Source organism: Micromys minutus (genome assembly GCF_963924665.1).
Source record: "Micromys minutus genome assembly, chromosome: 16".
Lineage (NCBI taxonomy): Eukaryota > Metazoa > Chordata > Mammalia > Rodentia > Muridae > Micromys > Micromys minutus.
Genome location: NC_137985.1, coordinates 31,190,552 through 31,211,427, shown reverse-complemented (window position 1 = coordinate 31,211,427; position 20,876 = coordinate 31,190,552). Strand labels below are relative to the sequence as shown.

Sequence of the window (20,876 nt, the reverse complement as noted above, 5' to 3'; positions counted from 1 at the left end):
GACAAAGCAATTTGGTCTCCGGTATAAGGCCACGAGGCTTCATATTACCTACCAGCTGTGTGACCTTGAGATGAAAAAAATGCCTATGGACTTCATTTTCTTCAAGTATAAAATGTGGGCAATAAGAGGACTTGTCTGCAGAGTAGGCTGTCTAGAATAAATAAGACCGAGCATGGAACGGGCTTAACCCAGAGCCAAACATACAGTGAGAAGTATTTCAGTGTTTTTTCTCAGTCCACCCACAAATGTCTGCAATGCGCCACACAGTATGCTGGTTATTCGAATAGGCATAAGTCTGTTCCAGGCTGAAGCCAAGCAGAAAATGTAGGCTAGAACAATTCTTGCTCAAGTTGCTTTTGGTCCAAACTACTTATGCTAATATCACCACTTGCTCCTTGTTTGTCCGACCCAGCTTTACAGAAGTGGTTGGTATCCATAGGATGGGACCTTGTGACAGAGCCCTGTTTAAAGCTTCTGTTCGTGACCCCTAATTCTGATTTGGTACTCCAGAGAGCCTGTGTGTGTGTGTGTGTGTGTGTGTGTAAGAGAGTGTATGTATGTGTGTGTCTATTTGTGTGTGTGTGTGTATGTGTGCATTTGTGTGTACATAGGTGTACATGCTTATGGAGACCAGAAGACAACCTCAGGCTGTCTTGCAGAAGGTGTCTATCTTACGTTTTGAGACAGAGTGTCTTATTGTCCTAAAGCTTGCCAATCCAGCCAGTCTAGCTGGGCAACCATCCAATAGGGTCTCCTGTCTGCTCCTTATCACTTATTACAAGGACACCTTACACACCACACTCAGCTTTTCAAATGTGACCTGGTGATCAAACTCATCCAGTGAGTGCTTTACCAACTGAGCTGCCACCTCAGCCCCTTGTTTCATTTTGTATTGTCTGGGCTTGTCCATAGCCATCATAATTGCTACCAAAAGCTAAGAGGCTGGCATTAGAATCTCCTACCCATTGCCCGTGTCACCATACACAGATGTGGAAAGGCAGTAACCCCTTCTACATTTTTATTCTATTTTGATATAATTATATATTTCAATGCAATTGTAGGAATTAGTATAAGAGATCATGATTATTTTCTTACATAACAGCATAATTTCACAGGCAGGAATAACCTACCAACCTTATCCAGATTTTGTCGATTTTCCCTGCCCTCACTTGCATGTACACACGTGTGTGTTATGTTCTGTGTGGATTGGTTACATTTAGATTCATGTAAACATGTTATAGTCAAGGTACAGAATAGGTCTTCCATCTTTTCTTCATTCTATCCCACCAACCACCAGTCTGTTCTGCCTCTATGGCTTTGTCATTTCTTTAAAAGATTTATTTATTATACATAAGTACACTGTAGCTGTCATCAGACACACCAGAAGAGGGCATCAGATCTCATTGCAGATGAAGATGATTGTGAGCCACCATGTGGTTGTTGGGAATTGAACTCAAGACCTCTGGAAGAACAGTCAGTGCTCTTAACCACTGAGCCATCTCTCTACCTGGCTTTGTCATTTTAAGGATGTCCTGTAAATGGCACTATGTGCTCTATCTATCTATCTATCTATCTATCTATCTAGCTAGCTAGCTAGCTAGCTACCTACCTACCTACCTACCTACCTATCTATCTATCTATCTATTTATCTATCTATCTATCTATCTATCTATCTATCTATCTATCTATCTATCTATCTATCTATCTATCTCTATCTCTCTCTGTATGTGTGTCCCTTCAAGACTTGTTTTTCTCTCATAGCATAATTCCCTGTGATACATCCAAGTTGTTGAGCATATTAATAGTTCATTCCTTTTTATTGCCCAAGTTGTAGTCTGTGACATGGGTATTCCATGGTTAATTCATGCATTCATCTGTTTCCAGTTTGAGGTCACTTGGTATAGAGCTGCCATGAACAGCTAGCTGTTCACTCATGTATAGGAGTATGTGTGTGTGGGAGGTGGGGGGTAGGGATGCCCATAAGCTGCTGGGTCATAAGTACATAATTAGTATGGTTGCTTTGTTTTGTTTTGGTTTTGCTTGTTTTTGAGGCAGGTTCTCACTATGTAGCATTGGCTGTCCTAAAACTCAGTAGATAACCCAGGCTGGCCTTGAGCTCACAGGGATCTGCCTGCATCTGCCTCTCAACTGACATTAAAAGCATACACAACACCCAGCAAAGATGCTCCATTCTGTAAGGAATTGTCCCACTGTCTGCAGTGACTACACTGGCTTACATCGCCACCAGCGATGCACAGTGATCCAGAGTCCAGTTTTTCTGCCAGCATTTGGTGTCATCCCTTTCTAGCTGTAACTGTGCACATGTGTGTGCAGGGACTCCTCGCTGTGCTTTCAATTGGTATCTCCCAATGGCTAATGACACTGAACATCTTTCAATGTGTGTATTTACCATCTGTATATCCTCTTCAGTAAAAGGTCTGATCATGTCTTTTGCCCTTGTTCTAATTGGGTTGCTTGTTATTCTACTATTTAGTTTTAAAATCTCTTTACGTATGGTAGGTACGAGACTTTCATCAGATATGTGATCTGTAAATATTTGACGCCAGTCCACAGTCTTTTCATCTTCTTCATAGAATTTTCTTTGCTGCAGAGTTTTGGGTTTTTTGTTTTTGTTTGTTTGTTTCTTTTTAGACAGGATCTCTCTATGCATCCCTGGCTGTCCTGGAACACTATTTAAACCAGCCTGCTTTTGAACTCACAGAGATCTATCTGCCTGTCTCAGCCTCCAGAGTGCTGGGATAAAAGACATGCATCATCATGCCTGGCAGTTTCTTTTCTAAGAACAAACATTTTTAATTCTAGCAAGCAAATCATTTTCCATTTCTAGATTATGGTTTTGGTATCAACTCTAAGATTTCTTTGCTAAACCTTATATGCCAAGATTTTCTTCTGTTTCTCTATGTGTTTCTCTGTCTCTTCCCCTCTTTCTTTTTTGTTTCTCAAGATAGTGTTAATCTGTGTAGCGCTGGCTATCTTGGAACTTGTTCTGTAGACCAGACTGGTCTTGAATTCAGAAATTCTCCTGCCCCAGTCTCTGAGTGGTGGGATTAAAGACGTATGCTATCATGCCTGGCTCCATTTTCTTTTACCTGAAAGTGCTACCATTTTTTGTCTTATATTTAGGTTCCTATTCATTTGAATTAATCTTTGATTAGATGGGGAGTTTAAATTAAGGTTTAGGAGTTTGTGTTTGCTTGTTTGTGGATGTCTGGTTATTTCTGCACCGTTTGAACAAGCCCCTGTTAAAAAGCAATTTGGGTTTGTTTGTCATGATCCATAACAATGTATGTCAACTTTCCCCATCACTCTTGGGAATTCATACTAAGGAACAAATGCAGAAATGAGAGCTATGCACTTAGACAATTCTCTCCCCCTTCCTCCCTCCCTCCTCCTCCTCCTCCTCCTTCTCTCTCTCTCTCTCTCTCTCTCTCTCTCTCTCTCTCTCTGTGTGTGTATGTATGAGTGTGTACCCTTCAGTTAGATCTACTTTGTCCTCTATCCTCCTTCTGTAACTTTTCTCTAAATAAAATTGAACATTTGAATATACTATAGGTGGCCAGCAACAGGAAACTACTTAAATAAGGCATACATATGGGCTCGTATGTGACAATTGAAAATAATTCTCATCCATTCAATATTTATTCTATGTAAATAAGATAATGCTGTGAGCCAATTAGATGTCACCCTGCCTTCTCACAGCTCTCGGTCCAGAAGAGAGATAGAGAAAACACTTCTGGCACTTAGAAAAGCATATTTGATGAGCTAAGGGAAAACCAGACAGCAAAATTGTATGTGTAAGTTTCTTGGAGACTGGTTAAAATACATGCATGTAGGTCAGCAAGATGGTTCCACTGGCCAAACCCTGACAACCTTGAGTTTGTTCCTGTGAACCCACATAGTGGAAGAAGAGATCTGACCCCCAAAGTTATCCTCCGACCTCCACATAAACACCTTGGCACACGTCCACACACTGAGAAAGAAATAAAAGCTTAAAAAGTACACAAGAGGAAAACTGCAGCTTTTCTTTTAGGGTAATTCGATATAGACCATTGGTTTTCGCATCCTGTGTTTTCCATATGTTTTTCTTATGACAATAAGAGCAGCGAGCTGAGTTTGATGGTGCGCACCTATAACTCTGGTGCCTGAGAGCTAGAGGCAAGGGGATTATGAGTTCAAGGCCATCCTCAGTTACGTATTGAATTGGAGACTAGCCTGGGCTACATACGACCCTGTCTGAAAACTTGCCGAAATAATATAAATGAAACAAGATCCACTAGAAAATAATGACAGCTAAGGAGAACGCTCCAAATGCAAAGCAGCTTCGAGCCATGTTAGGATCAGGGCTGTCCATTTGAAGAGGTCCTTGTGCAGTAACCCAAAGGGCATGGAAAACAGACAGTTGGTACCCAGTGCCCAGCTAAGTCATTCTGGATTATCCGGTCCATCAGCAGGTATCATCAGAGTAAGGCAGCCCATATCACATGAGGCACACAGAATATAAATTTAAGAATAGATCATGTCTGACCTCTGGGATGCTTCCAAGAAACTCTGGCCTCTGTCTTCCTTGTGTTTGCTTAGTACTTCATGCTTTATAGTGTGCCATGGTCCTTTTCCATGATCTCTTGGCAAATCTGTAAAGTTGTTGGGGAGGGTATAATGTTCCCATTTATTAGACACTACGGGAGCATAGAAAGCTTAGGTAAGTTGCCCAAGGCCACAAAGACAATCCACAGCAAACCTGGAGCTTGAATCTGGACTTGTATCGCTGAAGTCAGTACCGTTCTCAGAAACCACAGCTGTCTCCAGAACAGCTGTGCTAACAGAGGGCTTAAAGCAAGTGGATAATCAACAGAGTCATATGGAGAGTTTAAACCATGTGGATGGGAGCCACAGCGAGGATGGGCTCTCCTTCTCTGCTAAGGCTGGGGGCTTGACAGGGAGGGGTTGTGATAGAGACATCTGGACTTACAGCTCTTCCTCTCCCCAGATGGTGAAGGCAATCCAAGTCTTGAGGATCCACCTGCTAGAGTTGGAGAAGGTCAATGAACTCTGCAAGGACTTTTGCAACCGTTACATCACCTGCCTCAAAACCAAGATGCACAGCGATAACCTGCTCAGGAATGACCTCGGGGGGCCCTACTCCCCCAACCAGCCCTCCATAAACCTTCACTCACAGGTAACACACAGGGATGGGCCAGGCTTGCAGAAAGGTCTGATGGATCTCAGTGACCTGGGCAAAGCAATCGAAGCCATCAGATCCTCTTATAGTGAGGCCCTCCTGTCTCTATTAGGCAGCACTGTCCTTATTTTTTATTTGATTGTTTACGACAGGATCTTAGCAAGTAGCTTAGGCTGGCCTCAGACTCTTGATCCTGCTGCCTTAGCCACCATACCTAGCCAGCACAGTCCCTTTTTTGTTTTGTTTTGGTTTTTTTGTTTGTTTGGTTTTTGGTTTTTTTTTATGCCGACACCCATCTGCTAGAGTGGGAGCATCCCCTAAATGACCATATCTAAGAAAGACAATGTCCAAAAACATTCCTGGCTTTCTACCCAAGATTTATCAAGACATGGTAAGTAGGTAAGCCCTGGACTATAAAGGAGAAAAGAGACTAGCCTAGCAGACAGTTTCAGATGGCAGATAGGCCTCCTGGCAGCTTCCTTCGAAGGGCATTAAAGTGGCTCTTGGTAGTCCTGAAAGACGGCTCCAGGGAAGCTAGCTAGTCCTTCCACCAAATTCTGCCCACCTAGTAGACAAAGACTGCTCATCCTCTACCTTTGTACTCTACTCGGTACCTCTACCAGACTAAGGTTCAAGGCCACTGTGAAAGTCACCTCAGCCAACCCCCTTCCTAGGAAGTGTTGCCTATTCTGCACCATGTCTCTCCAGGACAGACTGTGTTCTCCAAATGCACAGACTCAGAAAGCTACCGGATTATTCCTGTATGCTGCACCTTCTGAAGTCTACACTAGCATAAGCTCACAGCTTTGTCCCCCTCTCACCGAGTTCCTGAAGTCCAGAAAACATGCACAGATGCCCCCGAGAGGCCCGGGGTAGCCTTTTCCCTTAGACAGACAAGGATAGGGATACAGGTTAACTCTGTAAGGGTGAGCGATGGGAGGTACTGTGAAGGCCACCTAAAAGGCTGTACTATTATCATTTTAGGTATATAAGGACTCAGGTTGGCAGATGCAAGGGGAGGGACACACTTTGCACATTGTGGACCCCCCACACACACACCTCACAGGTACATTCACTACTGCACCCTGCCCAGCTCACTAGAATCTCTGTGAGACTTGATGCTAAGGACGGCATAGAACACAGGGCAAGAAGTTTATTTCCTCCTTATATTGCTTAAAATCACCAAATCACTTTATTCTAGATCTAGAAACAGCAGCCTTGGCTTCTGCTTGCTAATATTCTCTTGAAATAGACTCATTCCTTCAGAGTCTTATTGTACTTTCCCTTATGATCGAAATTAGCAAGAAACTTGCATAAAAGAGGACAATAATTGCTCAACGAGCATCTCGTTTGTAATTTATTAGTTTCTATTATTGTGGGTTACCATGGTGATGCTGCGCAGCCCCGGTGACGGGAGAGATGTAAGATAGGAGCTGAGGAGGCTGCGAGGCCTCACCAAATGGAGATGCACATTTTTATCAGTAATTTTCATGAAAATAATAAGTGAGGAGTTAATGAGATGGAAAGCCATCCTGTGGCTATTGTGAATTTTTTTTTAAGTGTTGATCTAATTAGAATGCATCGGTCAGGAAAAGTAATGAGGATTTAGTGCCTCACAGAGATGTGAGGATCATATCAGAAAATTAGCACAAGTCTTTGGAAATAATCAGGTCCTCGGAGAGGCCCTGGATTTCCCCTCCTGGGCCCTCTGACTCTACCTTGAGCTCTCTCGAGTTAGGGGGAGTGTACCAAGGTAGCCGGGCGGAAAGGCAGGGAAGGAGGGGCCAGAGGCTCAGCAGCCACAGTGGCTCCTCAGGGTTGGAGGTCTGTCTGAGGCTGACAAGCAATACAGGGTAGCGGAGTTTGGGCGGGGGGGTGGGGGGGGAGAAGGTAGCTCTGGGTGATCTAGGTGTTAGAACTGCAGAAGCCAGACCTCGGGGCTTGCCCGCCGTGTGCCTCTGAGCTTTGAGCAAGGAGGTAACCTCAGATCCGGGCCTGAGAGTGAGGCTGGCCCCAGGGTAGCCCTTGCAGAAAGGCTCTGATCTCAGAGAAACTCAGGCAGTTAGGAGAAAACAAAGACGTGAGAAAGGCGGAAAGGCGGGGGAGGGGTAGGTTAGAGGTGGAGAGGACTGCAGGGCGGCGGGAGAGGGGAGCCTGGAGACACATAGTGAGAAACTCCTATTTGGTGTAACTCAAATTTGTTCCCATCACTTCCTCTGGGTGCCTCCTTCATACCTGTCCTCTCTGGCCATCCCTCAGTCCTGCTCCACTTACATTGCTGCTAGATCTGTTCTCCCGAAGCCTGTGTGGTTTGTAGACCCCATCGCCACCAGGACTTTCATGTCTGCTTGTCTGACATTCAGGACCTCATAGGTCTAACCTCAGCTTCCATTCCAGGGAGCACAACCATTTTTTTTTTCCATGTCCATATGTTGAGAAAACATGTCTCCATACTGAACCCCTCTTCTTTACAAGGGCAAACTGGCCTTTTCCCAGGGGCGGTGGCAAGGCTGCTCTCCTACAGAGGTCTCTCTGCCCCCCTTCTATAATAGTCGTTCCTTCTCTTAGCTGATGATGGCCAATCATTAAGGTAGCAAATGTTGCATAGGACTTTAGAGGAGAAATTTTGTATCTTTCCGCTCCTAGAAAACACATGTCATTTGCATCAACACAGCATTTTATATATTTGAAATCACTAAGTCACTTCATTACATATCTAAAAAACAGCTACCCATGCCTCCACTTGCTAATATTCTTGTGAAATAGGCTCCTCCATCCAATACTGTTGCCTGATGGTACCATCCATGACCACGATGTCTTCTGGAAGATCCGGAGCCAGTAGACATTGGTTGAAAGAAGTAACGGGAGGTCAGGGGCATGCAGGAAGGGAGGAGGAGGAAATAAAAGGACTAAGAGAAGAAGAAAGAAAGAGAGGGTAGCATCATTCAGGATAGAGGCAGGGGGAGGCAGAAGTATTGTCAGAAAGGAGCAGTGAAGAGAAAGACACAGGGAGACCCTGACAGGCATAAGCAGGAAATGCAAGGCCAAGGTGGAAAGAAAGGAGGAGGAGAAATGGTGGCCATGAGGAGACCAAGATCCTGAATGGGGTAAAGAAATGAATGGCTGGGAACCAAGAATTTGGAAGTGGGGGGAAGAAGTAGAGAGTGAGCGGAATCCCGACTTAGCAGCCTTGGAAAGAACCGACTCTCAGCTCTAGGACTTCCCTGCAGCCTATGGAGAAAGTGGGTGGTCCAGTCTCCCTTGCCAGGGTGGGGCTTCTCTCTGATATGCAGCAAACTCTACGTGACAGAAGTTGTAAGAAGGCTGACTGCAGTGTGCTCATCACCCCTGCCGAGGCCCTAGGACTTCTGCCCCCGGCTGGATGTGATCTGTGTGACTTTTCAGACCAGGTGGGGGTAAGGGAAGGTGCTCCGGCTTGGAGGATTTACCACCGAAGTGTGAGCAGGGCACAGTCTGGGTAGGTAGGTGATGGAGGTGGCTAGGGCTTGCTATGTATTACCCTACAATTAAGTTCCTGTCACTGTCTCCCCGAAGCAGTATGGTGGGGTCTTGCCTGAAATCATTTAGGAAAGAGTTCCCCATGATCTTAAGGACTAGTACAAGAGGGTTAGTTAATATAAGTGGCAGATCTTAGGATCCACAACTGGGAGAGGAACTGAGTAATGGGAGAGCATGTGTGTGTGTGTGTGTGTGTGTGTGTGTGTGTGTTTGCTCATTCGTCATGCTCCAACCTTAATCTCCTCCAGCCTGAAATAGCTAGTGTGACCTAAGGAGGGGTGTTGCCCCCCCCCCAACACGATCCTCTAGCTTAACATCCCAGCTGCCTGCCAGCTTTGTTGTAAACTGCTGGCTCATGGCTTTCCCCGAGTGCTGTCCGCCATGTGTGGCAGAGGAGGAGACATTTTTGTTTTCCAGTTGACAGCCCCATTCCAAGACTCTATGTTGTGGCTTCTGCTTGCTCTGTGGGATTTGGTCTATTCCCAGCTTGATCTTCCATTTCTATTTGTCAGTTTTCTCTGAGTGGGTAAAACCAAGGTGGGGATGTGGGGATTTTTTTTTTTTTTTTTTACCACAGGGAGGGTAGAGGGTCCAGTGGGCAGTCTCAAGTGCTTCAACTAGCACAGCACACTTAGACGTTTCCACCTCCCTAGGAATTGATCCTGTCTTGCTCCAAGACAGCATGTTAGAACCAGGCATGCTGCAGAGGTAGCTTCCCCACCACTACACTCTAGACTCAGCTCTGGGTTCTCCCATCCTTCGAGAGCACTAACTAAACCATACCACTAGAGAGAACCCAACTCTTGCCTCACTTCAGGGCTAATTTGATTTGAAAATCATCCCTCTGTCTCCATGGAGACTTAGAGTAAGCTCTAGTACAGGGACATGGTTCTCATTTCATTGCTAGTCATTTGGGGCTGTTTACTGTCCTGGGTCCTGGGGAAAGCCAGGTGAACACTTCACAGGGAGTTCCTAACTTCAGGGGAATGAGCTGTGAGTCTAGGATGAATTCTGACAGGCATAGGATGCTCAGCGCCTGGAGTGATGAGAAAGACAGGAAAAGGGGGGAGGGCTGAACAGAGGGGTCCTAGGCTGAGCACCCCACATGTGTCTTGAGATTATCTTTCTTTCCCAACAGAGAGCAAGGCCTGAGGCCCAGACAGCATGGGGCTCATGGCCAGGTCTATTTCTGCCCCAAAACACATTAACCAAATCTCAGGATGGAAGATTTTGCTCTTTGTAGTAGGAGAAGCTGCAGATTCATTGGCCAGACTTCCTGGGGGAGGTAGCCTTTCGGGTAGGCTTGGGAGAGTTGGTGGTCTATTGGTATCTTTAAAGGTGTTCCCAGGACAGAAAGAAGTCTGAGAAGAGACTAGGGAATAGCTTTTTTAGAATCCCTGGAGAGAAGGGGACAGAATCATTCATTCGTACATCATATATTCATTCAAGCATTCATGGAACCTGCTGAGCTCTGAGGACATAAAGATGAATATGTCACTGTCTCTGACCTTGAAATGGAAATGGTGGTAAATCTTGAAACTAAATTTAAAATGTTTATCCTTTTAGAAAATCATTTTATGTGATAGAGAGTTTTGCCTGCATGTATGCCTGTGAGTTGCCTCTGCACAGTACTCACAGAGGCCAGACGTCATGGTGAGATGCCCTGGCCCTGGAGTTATAGGTAGCTGAGGGCTGCCTGTTGGTGCTGGGAATTGAACCTAGGTCTTCTGGAAGAACAGCTCGTACTTTGAGCCACTAAGCCATTTATTTTTCAAGTTTCAAAGAGATATATTTTGGTGTTGACTATTATATCCAACTGCTGAATATTTTAGAGAGAAATAAGAATGCATGTAACAGGCTCAGTGCTAGAGACACGTTGCAGGACAAATTAATTGAGCTTTTATGGCTACAACACTGAGTGAGCACTCCTTGTCACAGACACAGTGTATGCTAAGTATCTACGTATAATATTTTATTTATCTCTCACAAGACTTCAGATGGACATTATACTTTGCATTTCCGTTGGACACCCAAGGAAAGAGAAAAAAGAAAAAGAGAAGAGACTGGCCCAACCCACACACTAAGTAGTGAGTGTGTACGTGGTTACTATTGTACTATTGAGCCTTTGTCGTTGTAATGTCGTGCCATCCTGTTGCACATACAAAGGAGAGCACGGTTCCCTGTCCTAGGTGAGGTGTGGGGTGACTGTAACCCAGGGATGAAGGGTCTAGAAGTGACATGATGGGTTACTGTGGAACATGGATTTGGATTTGGTAGCTGACTGTAAGGGGGAAGGAAGTACGGAGTGAGCACAGTCCTGAAGAGCTGGGCTTAGCCTATGAAGGAACCAGTTCTAAGCTCCGGGACTCCCCAGCAGCCTGTGGAAGCTGTCGATGGCCCGTCTCTCCCTCATAAGGGTAGGCTTTTCTCTGACACACAGCTCTGCTTTTCCAAAGTTGTCAGGGAGGCGGAGGACTGCAAGCGCCAGTCACTCTTGCCAAGGCCCTAGGATTTCTGTCCCGTACTTGATCATCTTGAGGATGTGACCTGTGACTTTTCAGATCAGGTGGGGACAAAGAAAGGTGGTCCACCTTAGGAGTATCACCACTTAGAGAGGAAAGCAACATCCCAGACCAAGGAGGCAAGAAGTGGATGTGTGCTGCCCCATTCAACCCCAGCAGCAGAGCTGTGACTTCTGTTGGGCCCCACAGTGTGGCCCGGCTGGTGAAACCTGAGAGCTCTGCTCCTTCCGGGAAGGAATGTTCCTTAAGAGCAGCAGCTGCTGCTTGTCCCCACAGGCCTGGACTGCCTTTCCCTTGAGGCCAAAGCCCCCAGCTGGGGTGGAACATGACAGGGATTAGATGGTTTGTTTATATGCGCTTGGCTTCCATGCTTCTGCAAACCTAGCTCTTCTTGGTCTAAGGCAGGACTCTGGCTGCAATAGAAGAGAGGGACTGTGCCAGAAAGGGTGTCTGGGGACAGATACAACCTCATCAACCACCTAGACAGGCGCACAGCCCAGTCGGACCACAAATCTATGAAGCACCTAGCACGCACTCCAAAATGTGCTAGGCACAGGGTCAAAAAAGAACCATCCTTCTTTCCCTCAAAAACCTGTTTCCAAGCTAAGGCAACAGACATCTGCACAAGAGAGAACCTTTCTGTGTGCCCTGTGAAAAGTGACAGGAAGTATGGAAGAGTCAGGACTGTCCATGCCCATGCCTAGAAAGGTGGGACAAGCTCTCCTGTGGAAGCAGGACACTCAAATGCTGTCCCCATCAGGCCAGGCAAGTAAATCTAGGCAGAAGCCATCTGGGAGGGGTTGATGAGCTGGTCTGAGGCTATGGATCGGCAGAGACCCCTAGTGGCCAGGGCAAGGATGGCAAATTGCTGGGCTCTGTATCTGGGTCCTGTCTCTTAATTCTTTCACTGGAATCCTAGAGACCATCATTGTTTTGGTTTGGTTTTTTTTTTTTTTTTTTCTTAATCCTCGGGTGCAAGTGATATTGCAAGGTCACCCGGTGTAGCTCCCTGTTTCAGGGACAGCCTAGTAAGATAAAAATTCCAAATACTTCAAAACATACTCAAGAGAAATGTTTCCATCATGTCTTTTTCCTTTTTGTCGTGTTTTAGTATTTTTACCTTATTGTTTGTGTGTGTGTATGCGTGTGTGTGCATATGTACAAGTGCGTGAATGTGTGAGTGTCAGCATGCATGTGTTAGAGTGTGTATATGTGTGCCTGTGTGTGTGTGTGTGTGTGTGTGTGTGTGTGTGTGTATCAGAAATTTCTTCTGTGGGTGGAAAATAACTTTCTGGGCATCTCTGGTGCTTTCCTTGTTAAGAGTGAGGACAGAAGTTTCAGGAGAGAGACAAGTCTTCCAGCTGACCTCAGACTACAGATTCAATTTTGTTGCCACCGTCAGCTTTTGTGTGCCCCATTACCCCACAAACACACTCTCAAGAGCCATGCCAGAGCCCCTCTTGTTTCTTAATAAACTCCTTCCTCTGAAGAAGTCATCCTTTGTGTTCCAAAAATGATAGCTGGAGTAAAGCTGATGACCACTGGTGTCCGTAAGATGGTCACAGGGGCGAGAGCGTTGCAGGTGGCGCTCTGGAGGCACACAGTCCCTGTTTTTGTAAGGTTGCTGCTTCCCCCTGTCCAGACCCTTCTGAGAGATTTACTGCCTCTACATCTCAAATAAACAGTGTGTGGGGGTATTCCAGTACCACCCATGGAGCCAGGGCTTCCGGTGGCTCTCCAGGGAGACACAGAGTTCTTGGGCTGAACAGGTTGCTCTCAGTGGCTGGTGCCTAGATGGTTCAAGCAGGGATATGAAACTAGACGTGTCACAAGCAGAGACCACTGTGCTTCTCTGCTCCCTGTGGTGTCCCTCTGTGAGTGTACACAGCAGCTGCCTGTGTCTGGAGTCAGATACGCCTTCAGGAAGCTGTTTAGGAGACAACAATACCATGTATTTAGCCAATAGATTCTTCCCTAGGGCTTTCACCATGCCATGGTGGCTTCTTCAAAAGTGACTCGAACTGTCCCTAGAGAGTCAGAGCTGCCTGTCGCCGGTCCGCAGAGCTGCAGACTAATGAGCAACCTGACATCACAGCAAGGTGGAGTCTTTGCCCTCTTCTGAGATGGGGGCTATACTTAGATTTCTGAGGCTTAGTGCCAAGTTCCAAGGGTTGCATCTGACAAGACCAGTGGAGGCATATGACAAAGTTTGTGCTGTCCTGTCTAGGTGTGCAGCTTTGGCTCATCTTCTCTTACTGCTATGTAAAGAACACAAAGGCTCTAGAACTTTGAGCACAGATTTAACCCCTGCTCTGCCACTCAAGTGACTACAACCATATGACGTGGGAAACAGATCACTAGACATCTAAAAGTGCCAGGCAGTGTGTTTGTAGTAGGATCTAACTCCAAAGTCCATTTTCTCTCTCTGCCAGCCTCTCCTACATATACAAGGCTAACAGACCTATATCTATTTAAGTCAGGAAAGTCTCTTTCATTCTTTGGATTCTAACCCTTACGAGGAAAATGTGATAGTTTCTCTCTTGTTGACCCTGTAAGGTAATGGTGAGATTAACAAGAAATCAAGAGGCAAATTAGCACCCTGCAGTATTCATGTATATGATAAATTGGTAATCTTCAGATCTGTCTGATGCTGGAGGCTAGCTGGAGAAAACTTTGAAATATAGGTTGCTGAGGGTCTGATTCAGTGGCCCTGTGTGGATGGGAGATGGTCGAGTGGTTAGGAGCATGTGATGCTTTTGCAGAGAACCTCAGTTTAGTTCCCAGCACCCACATCAGGTGACGCACAACTGCCTGTAACTTCAGCTCTGAGGCCTCTTCTGGATTCCAAGAGCACCTGCATTATGTGCATGTCACGGCACATGGTCGCGCACATCCACACATAATTCAAAGTGTATCCTTTAAAAAGGGGGGTTGATGAAGCAGCCCTGCTTGCAGCCATGGGGGATGAACACCAAATGCAGGGAGGCCGGGCCTTGGCTTTCTCTTTCTTGCCCCAGCTAAGATGTTGCCAACCCTGGCCCTGCCGTGGTCTCTACTCCTGAAGTTTTCCATTCTACCCCTCTGCTGGTGTACTTTGGCTGCCTCTTAAGCACCTCACAGCCAAAAAGCAAGAGAAGGGTGGAGAAGAGTAGGGAAGAAAATGATCCAAGTCAGAACAAAAATTCCCTTTAGTTCCCCAGACCGAGAAAATGGGGATGGAGGCTCTCCAAGCCACAGGGTTTGAGTAAGCTGGTGAGCTGTCCAGGTAGGGCTCACCCTTCTGTCTTTGCTACAAAACAGTGTGTGCATTAGCTGAACCCCAGAAGGCATGTTTTATACTTATGATATTTTTGTGTTGTCCTGACCATGGGCAGTGAAGCGTGTCTAGGAGAAGTCTTTAGACTCAACAGTCTCATATATCTCCACCTTAAGAAGAATGACCCAGCATGGCTGACTCCAAATGAGAGATTCTTGAGTAGCTACTTCTATTGGCTTGAGGCCTAGTGGCATTGGAGTCTCCTTCTGCTAAATCTGCCTTATAAGTTCACTTATCCTTCAACCATCTTTAGTACTAGTTCCGCCCCATGAGAATAGTTGTCTGGGATGCTGGCACCAAATCTCAAGCCTCATGTCTGAAAACTCAGGCTTTGGGAGCACCTTGATGCTAGCTTGAACCAACACGGTTACAAAGGAAGGCATCCAGAAGGGGTGCAGTGTGATTCCCAAGATGACCATCTTTTTTATGCTGTTCCTGGACTTAGGGTTGTTTTCATCTTCCATAGGTAGGATTCAAAGGACCTCTTGAAGCCCAAACTAGGTATTCAGTATTTGTGGCTGATGGTGGGGTAGGGGGTAGGAAAGAGCTGAGTCCGATTCCTGTTATATGACCATGGGTGACCCACCAGGACTCTGGACCTTATTTTCATTCTTTTACCCCTCAGGATATGTGCAATGGGTTTTTGCAGCTTCTAGGCTTCTGCATGCCAAGCCCAGTCTTAAACGCCAACTGTGTGGCTGGACAGACCAAGAGAGGAATCCCACAGGTGGGAAGCTCTCACAGAGCACCCCAGAGAGGAAGCCAAGGCAAGAACTGCCTTCTCCCTTCCCCAGGGTCACCAATGTCAAGAAGAACTTAGAATAGACTTGAATCCTCTTGCTTCACTCTCCTGGAGAAGCTCATCCTGAGGCCCATGTGGCAGTGGGTGAGACAGAGGACTTCACCCCAGGCCCTGGTCCTGCTTATCTATAGGTTTTTCTCCTCCAGCCCTGGACTAGGGATGTGGTAAAACACTGAGGGGGACTCAACAGGCATAGAATCAAGGCAGACTCAGAAATGGTTGCTGCCTCCTGTTTCCCTCAAGGCACTGCTGACTTGTGTGATGCCACAGTGGAAGGAAAAGTGTTGTCACTGTTCTGTGACATTTTCCTTTTATTTGTAACTACCAGTAGGTAGCTGTTGGCTAGAACTGTCTTCTCATCATAGGTACCTCCTCAGTCCAGGTTCCAAGCTTCCCCTGAAGGCCAAGGGCCCGTGCTTCTTACGTCCTGAAATAAAAACAAAGAAATGGAGCCATCCCCACCCCCTGTTTACTTCATTTTCATGGCCACATGTCTCCATCTCTTTACTAATCCTGTCTGATTATCCCAGCTTTAAACTTTAAAATGTGGGCCATAGAGATGGCTCAGCAGTTAAGAGCAATGGCTGCTCTTCTAGAGGTCCTGAGTTCAATTCCCAGCAACCACATGGTGGCTCACAACCATCTGTAATGGGATCTGATGCCCTCATCTGGGTTTATGAAGAGAGCAACAGTGTGCTCACATACATAAAGTAAATAAATAAGTCTTCAAAAAAAATAAAGAAAGAAAAAAATGTGGCCTTAGTGATCGTTGGATTCTTTTGGTTCATTAATTCAAGCTGGGTATTCTGATAGGGATCCAAAGCTGGGAAGAGCTCAGAGAGCCAGGCTGGGCTTCCAATCTTCCCTCCTGCATACCTTACTGGCTTCTTTTCTGCTCTCTCCAAACCTAAACACACCCATCTCTGACACATTCAGTTCCCCTTTCACAAATCTTATAAGAACCCAGCCACCATGCACAGGTGCCCAGAAATCAGAGTGGGCCCATTGCTTCATCCTGAAGGCCTGCAGCTAAACCTTCTTCCTCTGGTGCCAGGAGACCCTCGTCAAATCTAAGGACTTTTTCATTGACCGCTAGGGGAACAAGACATCAGGAAACAAACCACATTTACTTGGCTGCCTTGGCTACTGCAAAAACAAACTGGTTAACGATCTGGGCAAAGGAGATTCAGTTCCCAGTATAAATCTGTGTTGAGAATTCAGGGAAGACAAAAGAACCTATAACATGAGCTGAAGTCAAGGTTTCTATGCAATACCATTAGAAGACAGGTTGTACAGTGATACAAAGTGGCTTTATTATTGTTAAATTACTATTTTAGTATCAAAATATAGGTGCTAAGGATGTGCACAGACACACCATGGGGGGATGAGGGTGTGGCTTAGGTGTAGAGCACTTGCCCAGCATGTGCACAAAGCCCAGCGCTGCAAAGGATGAATGAACAAAGAGATAAAATGTTGGAAGTTGTTTTGTGCTGGAGATACTTGAGGAACAGAGGTCCTGGAGGAGGGGAGGGCCAGGGTGAACATCTGGGTAGTTGAGCCTGCATTGGAGGACATATTGAACAGGTGAATGGAGGCTCTCTGCAAGTCAGAATCAGGGGAGTTTTAAAACTCCAAAGCCTGGAACATACTCTGACTCATTAAAGAAGAGTCTCTGACCTTGGAACCCAGATCTTCATCCTTGCAGATTCCAAAATGTAGCTGAAGTGAGACCCATGGATTTAGGGGTTCACTTGTGAATCTGGTAGCCAATGGAATAAAATATAAGTGGAGGACTATTACAGGTCTTTGGTTTACTTAAGATTGTGACTTCTTACTCCTTATAGAAGTCCTGAGAACTGCCTTCTGGTTTGTTTTTGGGAAGAATAGGAGTTAGGGGGTGCTACCAGGACAGGAAGGGGAAAGACTTTGGAACGAAAGCATATAAGCTCTTGGGGACATTGTCACAAACTACCCCTCCCTTACCACCAGGACCTCCTGCAGAATTCCCCTAATTCCATGTCTGGAGTCTCCAATAACCCCCAGGGAATTGTGGTCCCAGCCTCAGCACTCCAGCAGGGCAACATCGCCATGACAACTGTCAACTCACAAGTCGTGTCAGGTTGGTGCAGGGTTCTGGGGACTGTGGGAATCATCGTGGGAGAAGAAGGGGTGCCCCTAGGAGATTCTGGGATGAGGGGGTGTCCTCTGCTAAGCGAAGGACTTCAAGCTTAGTTTCTTGACTGAAGTGTCCTGTACATAGTGAGGACCAAGACCTAATCATGACAAGTTGGAACAAACTTAAGTCAGAATCTCATTCTGTCCCTCCCGATACACACATTCCCTGTAGCCCTCCAACATACACATCCAGGACTGAGTAAGGCCTTGTCCTTCCTCCTATTTACTACACCAAAGACTAGGCTTTTCCTGCTGGACATCCTCTCTTACCTCACTCACTCCTCTCCTACAAGGGAACAAACATACGTTGTCTCTACCCCAAGAGTCTTCACACGAGAGTGCCTAGCAACTGGGGACCTGCTTGCCTTCTTTTTTTTTAACCTCCATGTCAGGGTACCCCAAAACTGGTTGTCTCCTCAGGTGGAGCCTTATATCAACCGGTTACCATGGTAACCTCCCAGGGTCAGGTGGTCACCCAAGCAATCCCCCAGGGAGCCATCCAGATCCAGAATACACAGGTGAGTGTGTGTAGGTTGTGTGCACTTGTGCATGAGCAATGGAGGGCATGCGTGATTGTTTACCGTCTGCTGGGCACTTAATCCTCACCTCTCAGACTCTACTCTCTGGACAGGAAGCTGGATCTAAGCAAGGTTCTTATCAGCTCTGGGGATTTTGCTGCCTTCAGAGTTTGCATCAAAGAACCCTGCATTTCCTGTGCTTGGTCACCAGCTCCAACGACTCTGCACCTCAGTGATATAGAGGTCCGATCTCTAGAAAGATCTGAAGTCAGATGCCTGAGATGTGACATTAACTGTGACCTTGCATCTGTCTCCTTACCTCTCCGAGCCTGAGTTCTTATCAGTAAAGAAGGATTAATACCACAGTCAGCCTACATGGCTGTGATGGGGATTAACCACCGTGAGGGACAGGAAAGTGCTTTGCAAACTGTAAAGTATCACAGAAATGCTAATAACTACTGGATGGTTTATGGTAAATTCTCATCTTTAGTACTCTCTGCATGACCCTTTCCTGCTCTTTCCTCCCTCATCCCCCTTTTTCCCTTATCCCCTCACCCCAAGCCTCATCTCCATTCTCTGAGGGGGTCATATGGGGTGAGAGAAAAAGGTGACCTCCCCAGGGCCCCAAGAATAACTTGGGAAAAGGGGGTTGGCAGTGAGAGTGTGCCATTGCTATGGCAACAGGTTCCTAGCCACTGGCCTCACAGGCTGCTGATGCTGATTTTTTCTTCATGTGCCCTGAAGGTTAACCTTGACCTCACCTCCCTCCTGGACAATGAGGATAAGAAGTCCAAGAACAAACGAGGAGTCTTGCCCAAGCATGCCACCAATATAATGCGTTCTTGGCTCTTCCAGCATCTCATGGTGAGTGTGTTTGTGTGTGTGTGTGTGTGTGTGTGTGTGTGTGTGTGTACATGTGTGCGTGTGTGTACATGGATGTGCATCTGTGTGTGTGCATGCTGGGGTTGTGGAATCACAGCAGGGGGTGATAAATAGCCCACTGCACGGGTGTCACACTTTGCATGCAGAGACTGTGGTCTCAGAAATAGGTTATGCTGGATCATCAGCTACACTGCAGATCAGAGGAGACTCAAGCGGGACCTAGAGCCCAAGGACTTCTGAGTACTTGCTGCTACTGCTTACTCAAAAAGTTGGGACCAACATCCTAAAGAGGTTTAAGCACTGGGCAAGTATGTAACACTTTCTCCATCCTGGAAGCAATGGATGTTGGCATGGTCCTCCCACAACCAGTGCCTTCATGTGGTAGCCTTGAAAGATGAGGTAGGAGTGGTCACTGGGCTTCCAAAGTCAGGATTCAGAGCTGCTGGGCTAAATGGGAGCTGTCTAGGCAATTCTATCAAAATGAGCACACACGGTAGCCATCTTCTGCAGACCATATCAAGCCACACCGGCAGAAGACTCAAGAGTAGGATAGTGGCCTATGCACAACCTTCTCCCCCACCCCCACTCCAGCTCCAGCAGACATTGAAAAGTTCCTGGAGACCAGATACAGTAGAGGGAAGACAGGCTTGAAGATGGGTATATTGGGTATGGACTGCTTTTTCTACAGCTGGGTGACAATTCCAGTGGTATTTGTTTCTCAGAGTGGTGTAAGTTCAGAGAACAAACATACAGAGCTACAAGGTCATCCCTTATTTAGCTGTTCACTGGCCATGGTGGTGCTGCACATCCAAGTACTTGGTAGGATGAGGCAAAAAGAGCGTGCGTTCAGGGCTAGCCTGGGCTGTATAGCAAGACCCTACCTAAGAGCAACAAAAAGAAATTCTTCCCTTTTGAACCGTCTACAATGATTGAAGAGTGGAGTTGTATACGGCTTGGTTTTGTTGATTTTGCTTTTGAGACAGGGTCTTACTATGATGCCTGGTTGGCCTCAGACTCATGAGCCTCCTGCTACCATCTCCCAAAATGGTGGATTTCCAGCTGTGTGCTACCACACTGAGTGTGGAACAAGAGTTTTTTTAGGCCAAGTCCCAGGCTTTGTGAAATCTAGAGGTGAGTGTGATGTGTGAGGATGATGTGTCATTTTGATTTAAAGTACATGCTGATTTTGCCGTCCTCTGACACTGAGAGTAACCGTCTTACGGTGCTTGCTGTAGGTGTGGGTGTACCTGCCTGTATACAGAGTCTCTCTAGCTGTGCCAAATGTCCCAGGAATAGGGACTGTGTTTCATTCTTAAAGCCCTTATTCACAGTGTATGACCTCGGAACTTACTGGGTCTTCATTCCGTGATGAAATGTTTGGGAAATTTTGGGTTCTACAAAATTTTGTCTACTTTTTTAAATGTGTGTGTGTGTGTGTGAGAGAGAGAGAGAGAGAGAGAGAGAGAGAGAGAGAGAGAGAGAGAGAGAGAGAGAGACTTGACTGCACAGGAAGTAGAGTGCAGTTTGTACTGCATGCATATAGAGACCAGAGGTCAATGTCCAGGGCCTTCTTCTGTCACTTCTCTTAGTCTCTGAGACCTAGTCTCTCACAGAACCTGAAGCCTGCTGTTTCAGCTAGGCGTGTTAGCAAGGGAATCCCCAGGCTCCTCTTATGTCCAACCCCACAGCATTGGGATTATAAACAAGGTGCGATTATACACACCTTTAATCTCAGTATTCAAGGGCAGAGTTCAGTGAGTTCAAAGCCAGCCTGGTTTATGTAGCAAGTCCCAGGCCAGCTGGGACAGCATAGTGAGCCCATGTCTGGGACAGCATAGTGAGCCCATGTCTGGGACAGCATAGTGAGACCATGTCTGGGACAGCATAGTGAGACCATGTCTGGGACATCATAATGAGACCATGTCTGGGACATCATAGTGAG

The 20,876-nt window shown here is 46.4% G+C and overlaps 1 protein-coding gene across 1 annotated transcript in view; it reads left to right on the top strand.

The window, feature by feature from the left end:
• Positions 1-20,876, top strand: part of PKNOX2 (PBX/knotted 1 homeobox 2) — a 263,021-nt gene that overhangs the window by 226,454 nt on the left and 15,691 nt on the right. Inside the window, exons 7-10 of the mRNA XM_080930675.1 lie at positions 5,009-5,197; positions 17,349-17,478; positions 17,955-18,052; positions 18,797-18,916. Of these exons, the coding sequence (XP_080786801.1) occupies positions 5,009-5,197; positions 17,349-17,478; positions 17,955-18,052; positions 18,797-18,916 (537 nt within the window). The remainder of the gene's footprint in view (positions 1-5,008; positions 5,198-17,348; positions 17,479-17,954; positions 18,053-18,796; positions 18,917-20,876) is intronic.